We start from the raw sequence: 18465 nt of genomic DNA, 5'->3' as shown, positions 1-18465 counted from the left end.
TGTATGGTTAGTTTTGGGAGATGATATATTTTTACTTGTAAATCATCTCTCTGTTATGCGCTGTATTTTGTTTTGTTTATGTATTATATATGATTTGTAAACATTTGAGTGTATTCCTCTTAGTGGAGACCTGTGCTTGTGTCTGAATGAGACTTTTAGGTGATCTCAAACTAAGTGCTTTGATAGTGTGCTCTTGGAATCTACATCTGTTTCCTATTTGAACCAATTCCCCTTTGTCTTCCCTTTTCTTGGGTGCTTTAATTGTAATTCTACAACTTTTAACTATCACATTTTCTTCCTTTTTACCGACGCTGATATAACCTAAATGTGTCGCAAGCGCCGTAAAACCCCTAAAAACAAAACAACAACATAGCTTGTGTGTTGGTCCGTTATACTTCCGGATGGCAATGTTGTGAGCTTCTTAGGCAAGCGCACACTATATATTGATAGAATTAAGATGACGTTACTCTGGCCTTTGTTATTATATTTTGCCATCCACGTTTGTGAGTAATTCTCACTACACTGTATTAACCAGACTATAAACGATCATGGTTACACAAAACGATGTTAACCTTTAACGTTAAAAGTCTGGTTAATACATTTTAGTGAGTATTACTCATAAACGCGGATGGCAAAAACAATAACAATGATACGAGTGACGTCAACTTCGATCTATCTCTAGTCTGGTGAATTCAGTTTAATGAGAATTATTCATAAACTTGGATGGCAAAAAAACAATAACAAAGACATGATTGTCATCAATTTCGTTCTATCTATGGATAGTATGCTCTTGGCTAAGAAGCTCACCATACAACCTTGCCATCCGGAAGTTTAACGGACCAACACACAAAACTATGTGTAACTATGAACTTTTATAGATAGTATGCAGATGACGTCACTCAGGCCTTTGTTATTGTTTTTGCCATCCGCGTTTGTGAGTTGTTCTCACTAAACTGTATTAACCAGACTATAAAAGTTCATGGTTACACAGAGTTTGTGTGTTGGTCCATTATACTTCCGGATGGCAATGTTGTGAACTCCTTGGCCAAGCGCCTTCTATATATAGCCTTACACTAGTCACTAGAACCCACTAGGACTTATAGTTTGACGTCATTTTCTAGTCTAGTTAATTGTTGTTATTAGTGCTCAATGGAACAAGTGATTCCATTCGTTGACCTCTTGAATGCAGGTCACGATTTGTTTTCTTTTGTGACCAAAGACTTGTCTTTTGACGTAATTTTTTTGGCAGTGTTAAGCAATAGATAGTGTACGCTTGGCTAAGAAGCTCACAACATTGCCATCCAGAAGTATAACGGCCCAACACACAAAACTATGTGTAACCTTGAACGTTTATAGTCTGGTTTATAGTTTAGTGAGAGTTACTCATAAATGCGGATGGCGAAAGCAATAACAAAGACCAGAGTGACGTCATCTTCGTTCTCTCAATAAGTTTACGAAGGCTACGCTTTCAGTCTTTGTTAAAGGCTATTTACTCACATTCTCTCACCAAACTCATGTGAAATGAATAACTCGTCTCTGTCAAGTAAAAAAAAAAAACCCCACAAAGATATATATGTGGTCGGAGACACATGTGTTGCTATTAGGTGAATGCGGTTATCACATATTCTGTCCCTTGGTTGTGTCCAACAGAGTGAATACTATTTAGAGGACAGCACACATGTACACACCATTTTTCTTAGGGCTCGATGGTTTGTACGAGTTAATAACTCACAACAAAGAAACACACGAATCCTTAAAACAACAAGCCACAATACAGAGATACCAGTACCAGTCCCGGATGTGTCTTTATCATCATTTTTTGTCCATAAATCAAGGGACTGAATTTGGTAGATTCAATTAGCTTGGAACCCCATGTACAGCACTTTGAGCACACAGTTGACACACCGCTGTATAAAAGCCAAGGTTTTTAAAATCCTTGAAAAACCTCCTTCAGTTATAGTATGCGCAGTCCTGTCCGAAGTCAGAGAACCTAAGTACAAGGGATTTATTTTGGCTCGAAACAAGGGCACCGTCCATTATGCGCTTGAAAGGGGGGAGAGTTGGATAGATGCCATTATCGGGCCACATGCTCTAGGCGTTGTTGCCAGCGTTCCCAACACGCTGTGCGTGTACTGTCGAAGTTTCACATCTACCTTCTCAATGTTCTTCTCATGTGGTTTTTTTTCGGCTGTAAGTTAAATTCTCGTCATCTAAATCACCCCGATTTAATACGATTTGAGATGGTGGTTCACATTCATCTATGGTTATGAAGAACCCTTCTTTCTCCATCGTGTTATCGCAATAGTATTTTTAGTGTTTTCAAATACAGTCATCGTGTTAGAGTTCATAGATTAAAAGTTGTGGTATACAAATACAGAATGTGTGATGGTGGGTTTGTGATCTTTATTATAATGCTGTGTATAAAGAACGTACCGACATAATATTATTTGATTTTGATGAATAATATAACATGGCAGTGGATATTATTGTATTTTGTATATCAATTATTTGGAACTCTCGAAATACATAGATGGACATGCCAAATGAATGTAAATAGAGATAATTATAATACGTATATTGAATATGACATTTATTTATGTATTAGATATTTAATACTCAATATTGTCAATTAACATGGAATGCTGTTCATACGATTGATAAATTGCATCTATGCATAAAATTTACAAAGAGCATTTACAGGTTTTTAGAACGATATATTCAATTCTTAATTAATATAATAATAATTTTATAAGAATTTGGCGGTGTTTGTTACATTTTTTTCATTTTTATATGTGTCGTCGAGGAAGTGGCCCACCACCTCATGCCGGTATGATTTCATTGCAACTGTGAATTTTGTACAATTAGTTCAATTTGCGAGTGTGTGTTTTTGTCTGTGTGTGTGTGTGTGTGTGTGTGTGTGTTAGAGGAGAGAGAGAGAGAGAGAGAGAGAGAGAGAGAGAGAGAGAGAGAGACAGAAAGAGACAGAAAGAGAGAGAGAGAGAGAGAGAGAGAGAGAGAGAGAGAAGATTCGTGGTATGGCTTGCTATCATTGCCAACGATAGTAGTTATATGCCTATTGCATGAAATAATCAGCCCCACAGATCCTGGTCATTACAAACTATTGTAAGAGAAAATGACTCACCCCCACCCTCCCCCACCAAAAAAAGGGAAGAAAAAACAAAACAAACAACAACAAAAAACCAAAAAAAAAAACCGCATGTCAAGTTCAGTAATTTGGAAGTTTCCACTCACCGCTGGCTTCCTCCACACATGTCCCAGAAGTAGGACAACGGTCCAAGATCACGTAAGCTGTAATATTACAGACAATAACTTTTAGAAAAAACAACAACTTTATTTTGGCGCATTATTTTTAAAAATCCACTGTGTTTAATATTCTAGACGGATACACAATGGGAGAGAAGGACATTTGCAATCAAGTCCAGGCAGAGAAAAATGGGATTGGTCATGATGAAGACACAAACATGGAGGATAACAATAACGCTGGACGAAGACTCCAGCCTCACAACTTTGAGGATGTCATCGCAGAAATGGGTCCGCCTGGCCGATATCAGATTGTACAGTGTGTCCTCATGAGTCTGAATTTCTTTACAGTCGTCATTATCGCAATGAGTTATGTCTTCATAGGTGAGAATCCTTTATTGTTTTAATAATAATAATAATAATAATAATAATAATAATAATGATGATGATGATGATGATGATGATGATGATGATGATGATGATGATGATGATGATGATGATGATGATGATAATAATATAATAATAATAATAATAATAATAAATAATAATAATAATATATAATAATATATAATAATAATAATAATAATAATAATAATAATAATAATAATAATAATAATAATAATAATATAATAATAATGATAATAATAATATAATAATAATAATAATAATAATAATAATATTATTATATATTATTATTATTATTATTATTATTATTATTATTATTATTATTATTATTATTATTATTATTATTATTATTATTATTATTATAATAATTATTATTATTAGCAGTAGTAGTAGTATTAGTAGTTGTAGCAGCAGCAATAGTAGTAGTAGTAGTAGTAGTAGTAGTAGTAGTAGTAGTAGTAGTAGTAGTAGTAGTAGTAGTAGATATAGATAACAGCAGATTGATATGTGTATTAGTATAAGTAGACGAATGGATGAAAACGACAGATAGCTAGAAAGATAGATGAATAAATAAATAACCAGTAGTTAAAATGATAATTGAACAGATGGATAGATAGATAGATAGATAGATAGATATATAGATAGACAGACAGACAGATAGATAGATAGATAGACAGACAGACAGATAGATAGATAGATAGATAGATAGATAGATAGATAGATAGATAGATAGATAGATAGACAGACAGACAGACAGATAGATAGATAGATAGATAGATAGATAGACAGACAGACAGACAGATAGATAGATAGATAGATAGATAGAAAGATAGATAGATAGATAGATAGATAGATAGATAGATAGAGTATCACAATTATATATTTTCTCTTCGAATAGGAATGGAGCCCAAGTTTTCATGTTCTTCAATGAACGAAACCACATTGTCTCAAGAGATATTTCGTGACACCAACGAGTCAACCTCATTCCAAACTTCATACGAGGATTGTCAAGTCCAAATCACATCAAACTCATCAGGACAAATCAAACACTTGGACACAATTGGCTGTAGAGAAGGATACGATTACAGGGGAGGTAAACACGTGTCTATCATCACAGAATGGGATTTAGTCTGTGACTCAATGGGCATAGGTCAGATGGCTCAGTCTTCATTGGCGTTGGGTGGACTTACTGGAATTCTTTTGGCATCCACATTTTCTGACAAGTATGGTAGAAAGAAAGCCTTAATGATTGCTGGTGCGCTATGCTCAATGTCACTTTTGTGTTCAGCTTTTTCTCCAAATATTTATGTGATGATCTTTCTCCGATTTTTTACTGGCTTTTTTGGTTTTGGAATGAGTTCGGCAACATTTGCGCTCGGCTCTGAGCTGCTAGTATCAAAATATCGAGAAATCTTTGGTATCCTTCATGAGTTTGTATGGGCCATTTTTTCTCTGATTCTTTCAGGTATAGGGTATATCTTCCGTGATGGAGACTGGAGATACTTACAAATATGCTTGGCTATTTGTTGTATGTGACATAAATTGTAATATAAAGTGTGCATGCTTTGTGAGGACGTGATTTGCACAGTAAGTCCTTGACAGAGAACTCACTGAAAGCATTGCCTTCTCAGATGAAGCAACCTCTTAAGCGACCGGGCATATACACACACTGTTCGATAGATACCACGGCTACATTAATTATATCATCATCTGCCTGTTTTTGTCGTGAATGGGATAAAGTGGCTTTGTTCAGATTTTATATTCCAGTGGTTTTTCCCTGAACAATGCAGTGTGAGACAAATCTATCGGGGGTATCTGCTAACTGAATGAACTGAATACATTGATACACAAAGGGTGATAGGGATCACAATGCACGATTGAGAAATGGTTACTGGTACTATGCACCTAATTATAAAACAGATGATATTTTTTCCCCTTATAAATCACCTCTATTTTAGATTATTGGTTATATGCAGTGACTGTGTTGGGTTTTGACTATTTTGTATTTATATATTGTTTTTATCGGCGCATGACTTTGAATAGAGCCATTTTGTGATTCTTATAAAGAACACAGAGAGGAGCAGATTACTCATTCCTTTCTTTTTCTGTTCTCCCCTTTATCTAATCCTCTTATCTTACTTTTCCCTCTTTAATTTCAATAAAAATTAGATCCTTTAAAAAGATGTAGACAGGGACGGCTGGTAATAATGGGCAGGGTGGGCAAATACCAGCCTGTTTTTTCAAGTTATATGCTGTATTACCAGGTCCGAAATAATCTAATTTAAATTAGATAATTTCAAAAGTTAGTACTTAAACTTGATACTTCGTATTGAAATCAATTTGTGTGTATTTTTGATAGATTGAGAATCACCATGCACCCCGTAATACATAAATCAGGATACGCTCCTGTTCTTTTTATCAACCCCCCCCCCCCCTCCTCAAACCACTCCACTCCGCCCACATCGTCAACTCATCGTCTTGTCGCCTGACAGAGAACTCCGATTTTTCTGTCTGGCCTCTCTAGTCGGGCTAATTCAAATGAGCCCACCTTATAAACCAGTGAACACTAAATAGAGATTTTGGCAAACGTACTTTTTCTTATTTATTGCCTTACTTGTGCTGGTACCATTGATGTAATGACATTGGGAAGGTTTCAGTATTGAATTTAATTTATTAATTTACTAATATATCAATTTAGTATTAACTTGTGTTGTTTTTATATATTTGTTTATCCATTTAAATTCTTTCTTTTTTTTCTTCTCGTTTTCCTTAGTGCTTCTCAAAACTCATTTATTTAAATTGTTTTCTTATTTGATTTTTTGTTTGTTTGTTTTGTTTTGTTTTTCTTTAACAAATTAATTTGTTAGTTCTTTTTTTTTCAAATTCTTAAAGTAATTACCGCTGTATTTTTATTGCCAGACTAAATATTTTTGCAAAACAATGTAATTTTCTATTGTATTTCCTCTAATAAAACAAAACATTTTTATTCAAAAGTCAAGACTAAATAAATATATAAAATACAACCACCATGTTGGTTTTCTCAACACTTGAATGAGTATACGAGAAATACTCTTCTGAGAAAAGAGAGAGTTGAATTCTAAGTTATAGAGGAAATAATACGTTTAAAGGAAGGGTGGGCAGATTCCGTACTTGCCCGTCCTGAAGCTAATACATACATAAGATAGTTCGTGATGAAGAGGCGGGAAGCTAGGGGTTGGTTGGGTAAGGAGTAAAGATAACACGGTCGTTATTGTTATAGTCTAACGAATGCATGAGGAGAGATTGGTAACATTATTTTGTCTTAATTGTATTGTATGAAGTATTGGCGACAGCCTAAGATTAAATAAACTTTTTTGTTTGTCTTTTTTTTTTTTTACTATGGAACTGATACTTGTCATAGCAGACCTGCCTACTTGAAATAGGAAAATAAAAATCGTAGTTTTCAGGATTAATAAAATCCTAGATATTTTAACTACCCTTTAACAAAATCACCGGAATTTTCGTCTATTATAAGTATCAAATTTAAAAAACGAGAAAAACTGATTGCAAACGTAATAATGATGGTGGTGGTAGTAATGATGATGGTAATATTATTATTGTTATTATTATCATTTGTTATTATTATTATTATTATTATTATTATTATTATTATTATTATTATTATTATTATTATTATTATTATTATTATTTATTATTATTATTATTATTATTATTATTTATTATTATTATTATTATTATTATTATTATTATTATTATTATTATTATTATTATTATTATTATTATTATTATTATTATTATTATTATTATTATTATTATTATTATTATTATTATTATTATTATTTTATTATTATTATTATTATTATTATTTTATTATTATTATTTATTATTATTATTATTATTATTATTATTATTATTATTATTATTATTATTATTATTATTATTATTATTATTATTGTACGTATTGGTGGGATTATGATTGTTTTATTTATTATTTTTTTGTGGTTATTAATGGTATCAGTTTATTGTTTGGTTCCATTTATCATTTTTCCACTTTCATGTATGTTGTCATCAGATTGTATGATTTATTGGCGAAAGCCTAAGATTGAATAAACTTTGTAATATCGTATAGTAATCATCATCGTCGTTGTCATCATAATCATCATCATCATTAACAACAACAACAACAACAACAACATTAACAACAAGTACTACACTAGCAATAAAAACAATATCAACATCATCATATAATTTCCGTCATCGTCTCCACAACTATCATTCTAACCAATAGCACCACCTAAACCACTACCATAATTACATCCTCCCTCACCGTCTCCTCTTCCTCCTCCTCCTCCTCCTCCTCCTCCTCCCCCTCCACCACCACCACCACCGCTACCACTATTCCAACCACTACCACCACCGGCACAATCATTCTAACCACCAAGAGAGCAGTAAAAATGATGCAATTTGAGCTCTGAATGAAACTCGAGTCATATCGCTGTTGTTGCTTCTCGATTAAAACTTTACAGTTACTACATACTACTGAAAACCAGTAATGTAACAGAAATATTAATCTCGCCGTTGAGGGATTAAAGCATCTCTTTAATTTTTCGAGTGAACGAAATGGACTTGTATTGTCAAGGTGTTGTCGCATTATGTCTCTTCGCTTTATTTTTTTGGTTGTATTCTCTTTCGTGATTCCTTTTTGATTACGTTTGGAATAATTAAAATCTACTGGTTTTGTCATTTCATTGTGAATGTGATTGTTTGTGGTTGAAATATGTTTTTTTTTAAGGTGAACAAAAAAAAAAAAAAAAAAAAAAAAATATATATATATATATATATTATATATATATATATATATATATATAATATATATATATATATATATATATATTATATATATATATATATATATATATATATATATATATATATATATATATATATATATATATATATATATATATATATATATATATATATATATATATATATATATATATATATATATATATATATATATAATATATATATATATATATATATATATATATATATATATATTATATATATATATATATATATATATATATATATATATATATATATATATATATATGACCGCATCATCTTTGCCCCACCATTATAAATAGGCTAGAACCGCCACTGGATGTAGACGTCTATTATTTAAGTATCTTTGAACATGTCTTTCATTCAAAGATTGTGAAATCAAAATTCATTGAGGGGCAGAATAACATATTTCTTACACTCTTGCTGTTTTGGAATTTGAACTTTGGTCCCAAAAGCTCATGCAGCTGTTGGGAACACGTCCGGAATTTAAAAAAGCAAGTGTAAGAATCGTATATTATTATATGATGTTCTGACTGACAATAAGCCTCATGCTATTTTAATACTAGCATGATACGATTTTAGATTTAATATACAAGTGAGTATACTATTTTAAAAAATTGAGCTTTATATAGCGCAATATCCACAAGATGATCTCAAAGCGCTTTACAAGGGGTCCCTGGTCAACAGCAACATTTAACATGAAGGACGGGACATGACGCCTGATATTACAATTTTTCGGACAAAGACAATGCTGATAACGGCCAGGTACTCATTTTACACCTGAGTACGGTAAGAGAATGTGAGTAATGAACATTTTCCAAGGACTCAACTATGCGCCGAGCGCGAGGCTCGAACCCAGGACCTTCCGATCCGAAAGCGAGTGTCATACCACTAGACCACATAGCCGCACAATAAATCAGTCACTGGGTGGGGTTCCTGATCAAAATGGGCAATAAAGTACTCACTGAGTCCTTTATCTGTTTTCCAACATGCTTTCTGTTTTTGTCTTGGGATGAGATTACTTGGTTTTGTTATAGCCCTGGCCGGAGACCCTAGCTGGGAGGGAAACAGTCAAATGTATAGTTAATTTAGGGAGATGATATTTTTCTCCTTGTAAATCATCTCTCTGTTATGCACTGTATTATGTTTTATTTATATATTATATATTTGCGTGTATTCCTCTTATGTTGAAATTTGGTTAGCTCTTTGTTGTTGTTTTTTTTTCTCATCTCCTAGAGTATTCGGACTATGAATATATAGTGAAAAAGGAGAGAGATGAATGGAAAGGGAGGGGGGGTGAAGGGACTGACCAGTTTATCAGAATAGAGAACTTGTATGTCTCCTATAAATGAATTGAACACGCATATTCAGTTTTGTTAGAATATCTGGTTTTACAAATACGAAATAGAATTTGTATGTGCGTGTGTATTTGTGTAAGACTTTCGTAGAAAGAGCTAGTTAACTGACAGGATAGATAAATATCTGAACAAGTGTGTATGAAAGGTGCAAGACAAAGCAAGAAAGAACAATACATGAAAACAAGCCATCCCAAGAAATATGTCCAACTCGACTGGGGAGTGGACTGATTTTTCTGGGATGGTTTTTTTTCCTGTATTTTTCTTTCTGGCTTTGTCTGGCACCTTTCAAAAACACTTGATCAGATCTTTATCTTACACCAGTGTCTGCTCCTTGTTTTAAAATTTGATAGGATAGAGCATTGCAGTTATCCGGGGATCATTTTAGGCATTTTCGTGACATCACACATTATACTCTTGCCGTCCCAAAGGACTTGGACGTATGTATGTAACCAGTCCTTTGGAGGAGTCATAATGAATAGTTACACATTGGATCATAAGGTGGCATAACTATTTTAGTACCAGGATAGGATGTAGAGGCACATTCTTTAGATTCTGGGACGTAAAAGAGCAAGTATGGATGATCTTATTGACGACAAGCATATGTTTAGACTAGAAAATTAGATGCCACAACTCTAAACCCAGAAGATCAATTACACAATGTATGTAACGAGCCCTCCGGAAGAGTGGTTTTACACTTCCACTGAGATTGGAACCCGTTTTTTTACATCACACTTTTGTTTCGTATGACACAATTTTTCTGCTCAAATTTGTGAGTGTGTGTAGATTACACCAACATCAATATCAATGTGTTAACATGACAGATATTATATATGTCTGTTTCTTTCTACCAGGTGTAACTGTATGTTTATTGTACATCCTATACAAGGAAGAAATGTTTTGGTTACTTTAGAGCTAGTTTTTATGGCAATCCCAATACATTCAATCCTATTTGGCAACTGAGGATGATGTGTGCCACTCTTTGTTTATTCACTCTAGCAACAAAAGCTTCTAATGGTGTTACACTGCTGTGGTTTATGATATTCTATCCAGGCCAATTTCTATCAATTTCCTCATCGAATTGGTGTACGGTCGCAAACCCGCTCGAAAGCTTCATCACAATGCAACGTTCGACGAGATGCTCTACGGTTTCAGGCTCTTGACCACAACAGGTACGTGTTGGACAGATGGCAAGTCCGCAGTGATGAAGAGACGGTGCCACGAGGCATGTTCTCGATCGAAGTTGATTCGCCGCTACCCAATGTCTCTTCTTGCTGGTACAGAAGTCAGAATTTTTCGGCATATCGCTAAAGTAGACATTAAGCAAAAGGGGTGCCTGAACAGACCCCTGAGGGACTCCATTCCTCAGTTTCCTGACTTTGCTCGTGGTGTTTCTTAGGGCGACATGGAATTTTCTTTCGCCTAGGATAGAAGAGAACGGCTTCAATGCCTTTTTGCACTTAATGATTTTTGCAAGTTTCAGCATTAACCTTCGCACCAGACTTATCGTATACCGTGGATAGGTCTATGGATGCCTCAACATTTTGCTGTTTCGAAAATTGCTTCAATATGCTCTGCAATGGCAATGACCTGCTCTATTGTGCACTTCCTTCCCTGATTCCCGCTTGCTCGGGTGACAGGGCTGTGACAAGCCCCCATTGGTTCAATAGCACACGCTCCAAAAGTTTGTAGGGCAACTCAGAAGTGATATGTTCTGTAACTGAGGAAGATGCGTCACCACATCGGGATATATGCCATATATCCCTGCTGCTTTTCGATTCTTAACATTGCTAATAGCTGCATCCTTTTCTCGGGGACTAAACAGGGATGTCCAGTCCGACTCTTTGGCCGCAGGTAGCGAACCCCAAATCCTACGGTGTGCCTTTCGGACACAACGTTTGAAAGACTGATTCGGGCCCGTTTGCTAAGGTTCTTTATATTCTTTGCAATTTTGTCTGCCTCAAATTCCGATGCAGCTTTTGCAAAGTTCTGGTAGGGATCCAATTCATTTATCAGCTGCCAATCGTGGCGGCTAGAGTGTGTAAAGTCAAGACTTTCCATGATCTCCTGCCACCGTTGCTTCCTCCCTTCTGCCATAGACTGAAGTAGTCTATCGGCTACGTCCTGGGACTGAGTCTTCTTGTACAGCTTTTTCAGCTCTTCCGTCCATCAAGGGGTGTAGAATTTCCATTTCCCCCGTGGAATGGAGCTGTGCGCGCTCTTAACCAGATGCCTATTAACGGAAGGGCAAACCTGTTCCGTATAGGAAGTAAATTCCTCCCGGTTAGTCTTCCTGAAGTTACATCTGCAGAGTGGGAGACCCTGCATCCTCGGGTTTGTCACTCCAGCTCTGACAAGTACCAGTCTATGATGGCTATGCGGGAAGTTGCCAAGGACTGTCCGCTTAACCTGCGACGGAGGCCGTTCGCTCCCTTCTTCTGGGTGGGGTTCCTGACCTCCCATACTGTGTCTTCTATCCCCTTATATCTGTTTTCAAACATGCTTTCTGTCTTTGACTTGTAATGAGATTACTTGGTTTTGTCCTGGCCCTGGCCGGAGTCCTAGCTGGAAGGGAAACAATCAAATGCATAGTTATCGATTCGGGAGATGCTATTTTTTCCTTGTAAATCATCTCTCTGTTATGTATTATTTATATTTGTTATTTTGAATGTATAATATAAGCATTTGAGTGTGTTCCTCTTTGTAGGATTTTGTGCTTGTCTGGATGAGACTTATAGATGATCTCAAACTAAGTACATTGGTGATATGCTCTTGGAATCTACATCTGATCCCTATTTGTTCCCAGTTCCCCCATGTCTTACTTTTTCTTGGGTGCTTTAATTGTAATTCTAGAACTTATTACTATCCCATTTTCTTCCTTTTTACTAGCGCGGATATAACCTAAATGTGTTGCAAGCACCGTAACACCCTTAAAAACAAACAAAAACAGCTCCCTTTTTATGGCGGGAGCCCCTAAAGGTACATAAAGGATCATACTCTATCCGTAACGCTCTCTACGACATTTACCTTCGAAGGCTCTTTAGCGCAAACGCTAACACCTCCTTTGAACCTCGTATAGTCTGGAATCTGGAATGGAGAAGATTTCGCGCCTGATTGGTCTCCTGTAATAGGAGAATGTCACGCTATGTACGACCAGTAGCTTTGATGAAATATCAATTCTTGCCATATTCTAACTCTAGATATTGAGGGACAATATATGCGTCTGGTCGCTGACCTCGATATTGCATTTTCCACTTAAAGTTGAGTTGGGACGCTCGCTGAATTGTCGTGCGTGCCGGCGACCCTGACGACACAAACGCGGCAGCTATTGGCTCGGCGACCGGCCGCTTCGCCATTGAAATTGAGAGTTGGACTTGATCATTACTAATAGTCGTGTGGATCCCGGGATGGCCGGAGCTATTCGGGCACCGAGTTGGATTGCCATTCAGTCTTTTTATAGTATCTGGGCGGGTCGTTCATGGCGCCCGCGTAACGGCTCGACGTCCAAAGTGGTCTTGTGAAGGTCAACCGGAATTACGCCTTAGCTCTATGATATGCCTCAAGCACCCCCACAAACGTCAAGGCAGTGATCCAATTTGGCCACTTGTATTTGTAAGTCATTAGCGTCCCTGAACATGTCTCTATGTCTATTACTCATGCCAAAGTTGTGGGTTTTAACAAAGACGCTAATATTTCTGACATACAGCCTCGCAATGGTGTTATGTCGGGAAGCATTAATTTTAAAAAATTAAATTGGTGTTTATTATGATCAAAACTGTTTTATCGCTATTTAGATTTAAGAAACTATCCTAATTACGATACTACACTACATAGAATGTTAATCGCCAAGATATGCGGTAGAAGTCCGTGATAGCTGTGGGGATCTCACACAGAGGAGAAAAGATGCGGACGGACGCAACAATCGTATAACCAGGCCACCATTTTAAGTAAGCTGACTAGATTTAGGCATTCTCTGGACACTGACATCCTTTGTGGAAGATATAGACTACGTAGATGATATCGCGTTAGTTTCCAGTACACATAGAGACGCCTCAGAGAAACTACACCTACTACATAAGAACGCCTCGAAAATTGGACAGAAAATAAATTTCGATAAGACTGTGTACATTAGGATGAATCCAAAACATGACATTGGAATTAGGATAGACGAACATATAATTGAAGAGGTAACAGAGTTCTCCTACCTCGGATCCAATATAACAGACGACGGAAATGCGGAATTCGATATCAAGCACAGAATTCAAAAGGCAAACCAGGCTTTCGGCATGGTGAAAAACTTTTTTGGAAATCAAAGCAAATTATGAGAAAGACAAAGCTGAAAATATACAAACAATGTTTTAAGTGTACTACTTTATGGAAATGAAAGCTGGAAAATGACATCCTCCTTAACACAGAAACTAGAATCCTTTTTGAACAAGTGTCTAAAAAAATGTTTAATTTATTTTGGCCTACAAAAATGAAAACAGTGGATCTATTAAAGAAAGCTGACTGCACTCGCATTGGTAGCCAAATAAAAAGAAGATGGCGTTGGCTGGGTCATGTGGCCAGAATGGAAAAAGGGCCACTTCCCAAGACAGCCCTGTACTGGACAGCAGATGGGAAGAGAAAGCGGGGAAGACTCAAAGAAACCTGACGAAGGGCCATGGAGAAAGAATTCAAGGAAGCAGGCCTGTCCTGGAATACAGCCACCGCAAAAGCTTGGTCAGCTCACATAAAATCCGATTTTTTCATGTCCTTGACCAAAGTCAGAGACTAGCGCCAGTCCGCGTTCATGAACACGGGCACAGGAGTCGAAAGGCGGTTAAATCAAATAAGTCTTGCTCTTTCTACACAATTCGAAATAAACTTAAAGGTCTCGTGTGTTTTTTTTTTCGGCTGTAAGTTCAATTCTCGTTATCCAAATCACCCCGATTTAACACGGCTTGAGAAGATGGTTCACATTTATCTATGCTGCGGTGATAGGGAAGAAAGACGCATATCGGTATCTAGGTCAAGTTGACATTTTCTGGGATTCATACACTTGAGAGAAAAGCGCATTTTTCTATCTGGGTTTGGTAACTCAATCGTTGAAAAAAAAAAAAAAAAACTGTTTCATTTAGAAAATATGCGACTTGACCTAATTTGGTTTAAATTCGTTTCGAGGCATGACAGATCGACGCATATTGAATGTGGATATGACAGAAGGTCGCATTTTGTAATATGCGTCTTTTTCTCTTATTCGTCTATCGAATGACATAATTTGTCTTTCACAAAAAGACGCATTTCGGATGTGCTACTTTCTGCCAAGACACTCTCCAAAAATTAAGATATTTGCGTCCGTTTGTTTTACGACTGGTGACGGTGAAAAGAACATATCATTGTTCTCCAATTTTCGTCAAATAATCAATCATTAAAGACGTACGAGTAACTTGCTGTTTTGGCGTGAATTCTTCAATTCCTCGGGTGAGTTTTATCTTTTTCTTATTCAAGTGATCAAAGAACGTTCATATAATTACTTGTCATATATTAGTGAGGATGTTTAATAATTATTTGCTATTGACGGTTTATCAGTGTTTGTGATATTTAACTTAGAAAAATGTTGATTTACATATTCATATCACTGTTATTGTTATTACATGTACTATATTTATCATTATTTTTGTGATGACAACTATTAATATTAATTTTATTATTATAATCACCATCGTTATATCGGTATGAAAGTAGAAGTTGTAGAATAAGTAGTAGTCGTATTAGTAGTAGCAGTTAAAGCATTTGTATGTACATGAGCAGCAGCAGCAGCAGCAGTAGTAGTAGTAGTAGTAGTAGTAGTAGTAGTAGTAGTAGTAGTAGTAGTAGTAGTAGTAGTAGTAGTAGTAGTATTCTAGTATATCAAATAGACGCCCGTCCCAGTAGTAGTCGTATTAGTAGTAGCAGTTAAAGCATTTGTATGTACATGAGCAGCAGCAGCAGCAGTAGTAGTAGTAGTAGTAGTAGTAGTAGTAGTAGTAGTAGTAGTAGTAGTAGTAGTAGTAGTATTCTAGTATATCAAATAGACGCCCGTCCCCAATCCATTAATTTTCGGAATTTTCGCGAACCTCCCCTCCCTCCTTTTGATCTCACTAAACTTAAAATTCATTCTAAAATATACAAAATACTGTCCCTGTAATTTGCTGTGGTTGAATTATTCGGTCAAACCCCCTTCTTTAGTGAAACTGAGCACCCCCCCCCCCCCCTTTCCAGTTTTTCTAATTTACCCCCCCCCCGGCTTTCTACCAAAGTGCGTACCCACACCTTACCATTGAAGTTTGACCAAAGTGCGGACCCCCCCCCCCCCCCCCCGGCTTTCTACCAAAGTGCGTACCCACACCTTACCATTGAAGTTTGACCAAAGTGCGGACCCCCCCCCCCCCCCCTTGCTTGGGATCAGGACAGTGGAAAAAATAATAAAACCAATCTTGCCTGAAAACCAACCTAGGACTGTGTCGGACTCGGTACTTTCTGAATCAAAGTGAAAACCTTAACTACTGAGACAATAAGTCTATAGCTATGCATCCAGTTAGCCCTCAATAACCTGTTTCAATATTCTTTTGGGAAAGGCACACAACTGTAACTCAATATCATATCATAACAACGTTACTTTGTGATAAAGATAATTTTAATGAATAAGTCCACTCCCGTTCAATTATTGAATATCCATATTTATATCTCTTTCATCATATATGATGGAACCCCTAAAAGTGCCACCGGTACCTCCACCTCAGCCAACCCAGATTAAACAAATCATGTCATAATAATAATAATAATAATGCTGAAAACTTATATAGCGCTATAACTCCGAGACACCAGACTCTAAGCGCTTAAATTACAAATTACTTTGGCTGAAACATACTCATTCACACACACAAGCACACACACACCACACACACACACACACACACACACATACACACACACAACACAACACACAACACAAACCAAACCTATCTTGCTTCTCATACCATCTACTAAAATCGAAACAAATATGTTTTAAGCGAACGTTTAAAAATAGACAAAGATTCTTTTTCACGAATGCTCTGCGGTAAGGCGTTCCAAATAGAGGGTCCGAAATGAGAAAAGGATCTCATTCCAGCATTTTTCCGAATTCGAGGGACAACTAGTTTTGTGGAATCACTGGCCGAACGTAAGGGGCGGGGTTTTGAATATCTTTCAATTAGTTCTGAAAGGTAGGAAGGGGCAGTACCTTCAAGACAACGATACACTAAAACACAAGCTTTGAATTTAATTCTTTTCTCAACAGGCAGCCAATGCAGGTCATGAAGTAGAGGTCCGGCAGAGTCGCACCTACGCTTCATAAATACTAGTCTGGCAGCGCTGTTTTGGACAATCTGAAGACGTTTCAGATTGTATTGCGAAACGCCAAACAACAGAGCATTACAATAATCCAATTTCGATAGTACGAGGGACACAACCAGGTGCTTGGTCACATCCTCAGATATGAACCGTATAATGGAAGCAATCTTTTTTAGTTGGAAAAAGAGAGATCTAACCAAATTATTAACCTGATGCTCCATCGACAGTCCAGAGTCTAAGAATGTGCCAAGGTTTTTCACTTTGTCAACAATTTGAATAGAGGCATCCCCCAACTTCAAATCTGTTTCACTTTTCCACTTCCTGTTCCCCACATACAGCACCTCCGTCTTATCATCATTCAGTTTCAGTCTGTTCTCATTCATCCATTTCTTAACACTTTGGATACAATTTTTACTATTGGCTGATACTTCTTGTAAATTTCTCATATTGGAAACGCAGTACAATTGCGTATCATCAGCGTATTAATGGTAAGACAGACCAAAACTTCTGATGATTTTAGACAGAGGGCCAACGTACAAAACAAAAAGAACGGGCCCAAGTACTGAACCCTGGGGAACCCCACAATCAAGAAAGATTTCCTCCGATCTATATTCATCTGTAATAATCTGTTTACGATTAAACAAATATGACCTAAACCAATCAAGCGCTGCACCAGACACGCCATAAGTAATTTCAAGACGTTTAAGAAGAAGATTGTGATCAATAGTATCAAAAGCAGACGATAGGTCAAGCAAATTCAGCAAAGAACATGAACCATTGTCTATAACAGAGAGGAGATCATTAACAACCCTAACAAGTGCGGTTTCCGTCGAATGATGTTGCCTATAAGCAGACTGAAATTTTTCTTCAAGACAATTATTTTTAAGATGAGACAGTAATTGTTTCAAAACAAGCTTTTCTAAGATCTTAGAGAGAAAAGGAAGATTAGAGACGGCGATAGTTTTTTAAGTTCTCTTTATCGAGATCAGGTTTTTTCAAAAGGGGTTTGACATGAGCAACTTTGTAAATGTCTGGTACAGCACCTGACTGCAACGAATTATTAACAATACATGTAAATGGTGTTAGAATTACATCAATGCATTTTTTAAAATGGCAGTATTTAAGGGGTCTAAATCACAACTTTTAGTTGGAGACGACATAATGCAATCACGTAAGTCAGCTTCAGTAATCTTTGAAAAATGTGTTAACGAATCACCATGAAACTTGTCAAATGTTGTAG

General features: G+C 36.3%; 1 protein-coding gene across 1 annotated transcript in view; it reads left to right on the top strand.

The window, feature by feature from the left end:
• The first annotated feature begins 3297 nt into the window (after positions 1-3297).
• The window catches only part of LOC144972449 (solute carrier family 22 member 6-A-like), a 29805-nt gene continuing 14637 nt past the window's right edge, over positions 3298-18465 (top strand). The window contains exons 1-2 of the mRNA XM_078913632.1: positions 3298-3645; positions 4565-4759. Coding sequence (XP_078769758.1) covers positions 3411-3645; positions 4565-4759 — 430 coding nt within the window. The 5' untranslated portion in view covers positions 3298-3410. The remainder of the gene's footprint in view (positions 3646-4564; positions 4760-18465) is intronic.

This window comes from Berghia stephanieae, chromosome 5, assembly GCF_034508935.2.
Source record: "Berghia stephanieae isolate SIO BIC M18660-M18661 chromosome 5, UCSD_Bste_1.3, whole genome shotgun sequence".
NCBI lineage: Eukaryota > Metazoa > Mollusca > Gastropoda > Nudibranchia > Aeolidiidae > Berghia > Berghia stephanieae.
The sequence above is the reverse complement of the archived record's forward strand: the minus strand, read 5'-3'. Positions and strand labels throughout refer to the sequence as shown.